The sequence below is a fragment of the Ostrea edulis genome, chromosome 1, assembly GCF_947568905.1.
Source record: "Ostrea edulis chromosome 1, xbOstEdul1.1, whole genome shotgun sequence".
Lineage (NCBI taxonomy): Eukaryota > Metazoa > Mollusca > Bivalvia > Ostreida > Ostreidae > Ostrea > Ostrea edulis.
Window position 1 is genome coordinate 1,358,358 of NC_079164.1, and position 6,249 is coordinate 1,364,606.

The window sequence follows — 6,249 nt, forward strand, 5'->3', positions numbered from 1 at the left end:
TATTATTATTATTTACACACATGTGATTGGTCACTTTTCTTTACAGTATTATTATTATCATTTACACACATGTGATTGGTCACTTTTCTTTACAGTATTATTATCATTTACACACATGTGATTGGTCACTTTTCTTTACAGTATTATTATTATTATTTACACTCATGTGATTGGTCACTTTTCTTTACAGTATTATTATTATCATTTACACACATGTGATTGGTCACTTTTCTTTACAGTATTATTATTATCATTTACACACATGTGATTGGTCACTTTTCTTTACAGTATTATTATTATTATTTACACACATGTGATTGGTCACTTTTCTTTACAGTATTATTATTATCATTTACACACATGTGATTGGTCACTTTTCTTTACAGTATTATTATTATTATTATTTACACACATGTGATTGGTTACTTTTCTTTACAGTATTATTATTATTATTTACACACATGTGATTGGTCACTTTTCTTTACAGTATTATTATTATCATTTACACACATGTGATTGGTCACTTTTCTTTACAGTATTATTATTATTATTTACACACATGTGATTGGTCACTTTTCTTTACAGTATTATTATTATCATTTACACACATGTGATTGGTCACTTTTCTTTACAGTATTATTATTATTATTTACACACATGTGATTGGTCACTTTTCTTTACAGTATTATTATCATTTACACACATGTGATTGTTCACTTTTCTTTACAGTATTATTATTATTATTTACACACATGTGATTGGTCACTTTTCTTTACAGTATTATTATTATTATTTACACACATGTGATTGGTCACTTTTCTTTACAGTATTATTATCATTTACACACATGTGAAAGGTCACTTTTCTTTACAGTATTATTATTATTATTTACACACATGTGATTGGTCACTTTTCTTTACAGTATTATTATTATCATTTACACACATGTGATTGGTCACTTTTCTTTACAGTATTATTATTATTATTTACACACATGTGATTGGTCACTTTTCTTTACAGTATTATTATCATTATTTACACACATGTGAAAGGTCACTTTTCTTTACAGTATTATTATCATTTACACACATGTGATTGGTCACTTTTCTTTACAGTATTATTATTATTATTTACACACATGTGATTGGTCACTTTTCTTTACAGTATTATTATCATTATTTACACACATGTGATTGTTCACTTTTCTTTACAGTATTATTATTATTATTTACACACATGTGAAAGGTCACTTTTCTTTACAGTATTATTATCATTTACACACATGTGATTGGTCACTTTTCTTTACAGTATTATCTTTGTAAACTTATACCTAATACGTATAAAATGCACATTTGTCAAATCTTTGCACAATCTTGAAATTGAAACAGGCCGCCATAACAATACACAAAGAGAAAATGGAGTATGTATATTTTGTAAAAATGACATAGAAGACGAATGCCACTTTGTATTAAGTTGCCCTCATTACGAGGAATTTCGTCATAGATATATCAAAAAGTATTATTGGCAAAAACCATCTGTTTTAAAAACTGTTCATAATGTACACGAACTTTGTAATTTACGAAAATATTTATGTCTTGCACTTAAGTTGCTTGTTTAAGATTTATTCTCCGTTGCTTGCGAAATTTGTACACCGCAATACAATGCCATTTTTTATACACCCGTATTTACCCCTGTCGTCCGTCCGTCCGTCCGTCTTGTCCCTTTAACATTATGTTCGCAACTCCTCCTAAACCCTTTGGGGGATTTTGATGAAACTTGATACAAAGACATATCAGAATGTGGAGATGTGCATATTACAAGGAGAATGCTGTACCACTATTTTTGAAGGAGTTACAGCCCTTGGACTTAGATTTATTTCATACAAAACACACTGTTATTGCAACTCCAACACAATCCCTTTGTGGATAATCCTTTCTTACTTGTTCACTATCTTCTCAATACTAATCATGATTACGCTGTTAATAAACAATTGAGTGATGTTATGTGTATATTGGTGCATAATCATTTATTGTTTAAAGTATGTCCATTTCATTATTTGTATGTACTACATGTTTTAAAGTTTGAATGACCTTATCAATCTAAAAATTAAATTAAGTGTTTATAATGCGTACATGCTATACACTTTCTTATTTGTCATTTTACCTCATATCTTTCTGTGTCATCAGTTTCAATATTTTATGACAATGTACACCGCTTTACGGTAATCAATTTAATATAGGGTGTTATATAACTGTTAATATTTTATGACAATGTACACCGCTTTACGGTAATCAATTTAATATAGGGTGTTATATAACTGTTAATATTTTATGACAATGTACACCGCTTTGGGGTAATGAATTTAATATAGGGTGCTATATAACTGTTACTATTATTATCAATGTATTTTTAAATTATGTATGTATTTTTTTCTGTAGTCTGTACAGAGTCAGAACTTTACGTCATTAAGAAGATAAAATTACAATGCATTTCACTTTCCCCTTTAGCTACATGTAGTTAGTTTTTTATTAAAGATTTAAAATATAGGGAAACCAATAAACACATTGTGTGTTGAAGAAGTCTACGATTGATAATGTACAATTGTTTATAGCCGATCACGTGTTTTGATTGTGCAATAGACAGCGCAGTAGTGGCACACTAGTAGGATAATACTAGTTCATACTGCTTGTCTTACGATGTCGATAAAATGAAAATCAGACCATATTCAACAAAACTCCTACATAGAATTGTTAGATCATGCGTAAATCTAAATGTCTACATACACAATAATATATACATGTAATTATGTAGGAGCTGATGTCACGAGCACTTTAAATAGTACTTGTATTGCATTGATGATAAGCCAAGTAGTAAACAATAGCGTAAAAGGGTCATTGAGTGGATTGGCCGAAAGGCCGTGACGATAAAAACCACGTGTTTTCCGAACGTGGTAAGGTGTTGATCCAGTGTGTTGTAAATATAATGCAATGGGGATAACTGGGACTTCCGAATTCCACAGAAAAGTCTTTTGTTTAACACTGTCCAGAAGTAGCTTGAAGTAAATAACGAAGACTTGATACTGGCAAAAATCGATAACAACAAAACTAACCTTCTACAAATTTTTATTTTTCATAAATTTCAGATATCAAAATGCAGCCTTGTTAGTATATGAAAGAATAAACAGGGACAGACACAGGCATTGAACACCATACATGTACCTTTATTATACACCATTCATTGATATAAGATAAACACACACACATCGGTGTGCTCGTTCATCACCGTAATCTTCTTATGTAAAGAATAAAGTTCAGAATGACTCCCACTCCGATAATGTGTTACGTATGACATTTAATTGTTTTAAACTACATAGCGGAGATCCACACATCATACCAGGCAGTTCCAAGAGAGTTTGTGACTAAGAATCCCATTAACCAAAGGTGAGCTCTCCATGTCATCTATATTTCACGAGTTTTTAAGATAGTAACTGCTTGCATCGCAGGTGAAAGGTTTAGTACGTGTATCATAAAGAACAACGTCGCGTTAATAGCAAATGAACTAAAATTAAAAGCGCATACTGTTTTTAAGACTTGTGAATTATCTATAACAAATTATGTAGGACAATATTCTTAAAGGACATGGTCATTTCGATGTAATTACAGCTGTTGCATAAGATGTCGTTGTATGAGTGCAAGGTGAAGATAACGAACAGTGATCAATCTCATAACTCCTATAAGCAATACAAAATAGATAGTTGGGCAAACACGGACCCCTGGATGTTAATTCTATGCTAAGTAAAATAACTCTTTCTTTTGTGTTTATGTAACTCTTCAGTTTGGGGAGCAAGTTTTAGCGTAATATTAAATGGAGGGAACCTCATAGTGTTGTGTAAATTAACAATTGGTAGCAGAGCGTGGTTCCGATCCACGGACCACTGGGTTATGGGCCCAGCACGCTTCCACTGCGACATACCAAAGGTGGGATCAGGTGCCTAGGAGGAGTAAGCATCCCCTGTTGACCGGTCACACCCGTCATGAGTCCTATATCTTGATCAGGTAAACGGAGTTATCCTCAGTCAAAATCAGTGTGCCAAGAACAGCTTAAAAATCGGTATGAAAACGTCAGACAGCATTTGACCCAATGCAAGGTTGTATTGACGAACTAGATCGTTATAACGACCATAGAATTTGCGAAATGCTGACTTCAATCGAATAACTCGAGAAAATCCTGTTGAATGTGGGACTTATGAGATTGATCTCCCTTCGTTTTCTTCGCCTTCTATGTATTATGAAAAGAAAATCAGTAAAACGATACACATTTTAAATTTTCATACAGATGTCACATCACTGCCTTGATCATCCTGAAGAAATGAACAGTTCGTACTGCTATCCATGCGAAAAGTTGATTTGTGAGCAATGTCAAGCAGAACATTCCAATCATTTGACAGAAAAGTCAAGTTCTCTGCAGCAAAAAACATTAGAAAGATTGCCGTGTACACTAGACCGGGGTAAGAAGATTATACCCGAACTAAAGCGTCAGATAGAACTGGTGGACACACACACAGACAAGGTTAAACAGGATGTATCGCTTCTTCAGGAACAGTTAGAGGCACGGTATCAAGTAATTCAGGTCAAAGTAAAGGAACATTATCACAAACTCTCGCAAGAATTGAGCGAGTTTGTTACAAAGGTCGAAGAAAGCCGGGATGAGGAAAACGAAGGCATACAGGGTAAAATCAAATTCATAGAAGATGCTTGTAATAGATGGGATGTTGGGAATTTCGACGAGGTCCTTGACTCATTCAAAACTGAAAAATCCTGTGCAAAATTAGTCGACGATCCTCAACACGGTACACGTGACGTACGCAATCCTAAACCATGGACCCCTGAACTCCAAGTTCACGTCACAGAAGATGATATGTCGAAAGAAATCGATGCTTTGTTCGGTACCATTCAATACACCGTTGAAGGCAGAGAAAACAAATCCATCTCTTTGTCGAACAATACATCAGCAAAGGTACATGTCAAAACAAAATTAGCTTTCCCACCCATTCCAGTTACAAAGGGGCATAAAGTATCTGGTATAATCCAAACAAGTTCTAATGACGTCATCATTGGGTACTCAACGAACAAGATCGTGCATTATTATGATAGGAATGCCAAAAAGCAGAAATCAAAGGAATTACCATTTTATATTCAAAACATGACATCAACAGGTACGGGAAAAATTATTGCTTCTGAAAACAAGGGATCTCGAGTTATGACGATAGAAAATGAAAAGGTGGGTTTGTTTTTTGATGCGTCGCCTTGCACAACGTTTGGAATCTTGTATTCAGAGAGATGTGAATCTGTTTTTCTATGTTGCCAATCGGAAAAAGGGGGGTTTGTATACGTAATATCGCATGATGGCAAACTGAAAGAAATAATCACAGAAGATAACGATGGACAGGCCTTGTTTCAGAAACCACATAGAATTGCAGAGCATCCCTCAAAACAACTCATCTACGTAACCGACTCTGGACGGAAGATTCTAGTCGCCATAGACAAATACCGTACATGTTTATTCACATACAGCGGTGGTCCAGAGAGTCATAATTTTATCCCAATCGATGTGAAGTTCTGCAATCCAAATAACATGATGTTGGTGTCCAACTGGAAAGGCAACAGCGTCCATCAGCTCACTGAGCACGGAACCTTTCTCTCCTTGGTCCTTTCTCAGGCAGATAACGTTCTCTATCCCACCGTTATGTTGGTGGACTGTTTGAAACGAATTTGGATTTCTCACAAAGAGAAAATCAGCGTATTGAAATACAACAATAAGTAGCTAAATTATTTGTAAGAGCAATGATTATGCTATTAGGTAATTGATTACTCTGTCTTTCACGTATTTTTTCAGAATAAAGTCGAATTCCATCACTTCCCTTGCATAATTATATTTTTATAGATTTTCGTTAATCGGACAAGACAAATAGATTAAGCTCATTGCATGATGCAGTTGAAAGTAGTTTGTATGGTTGAAAAGTTTCCAATTCGATATAAAACACGTTGCATACAATCAATCAACAATCATCCAGGGACCGTGTTTGCTCAACTCTTAATTTTGTTTTGCTTATAGGTGTAATGAGATTGATCACTGTTCGTTATCTTCACCTTTATAGGAGTTATGAGATTGATCACTGTTCGTTCTCTTTACCTTTATAGGTGTTATGAGATTAATCACTGTTCGTTATCTTCACCTTTAATATGTAAG

General features: G+C 34.0%; 1 protein-coding gene across 1 annotated transcript; it reads left to right on the plus strand.

The window, feature by feature from the left end:
- The first annotated feature begins 3,226 nt into the window (after window positions 1–3,226).
- LOC125664532 (uncharacterized) lies at window positions 3,227–5,916 on the plus strand. Its single transcript, XM_048897312.2, has 2 exons — window positions 3,227–3,440; window positions 4,336–5,916. The coding sequence occupies exon 2, from the start codon at window positions 4,336–4,338 to the stop codon at window positions 5,821–5,823; it is 1,488 nt and encodes a 495-aa protein (XP_048753269.2). The 5' UTR covers window positions 3,227–3,440; the 3' UTR covers window positions 5,824–5,916.
- Window positions 5,917–6,249: the final 333 nt, after the last annotated feature.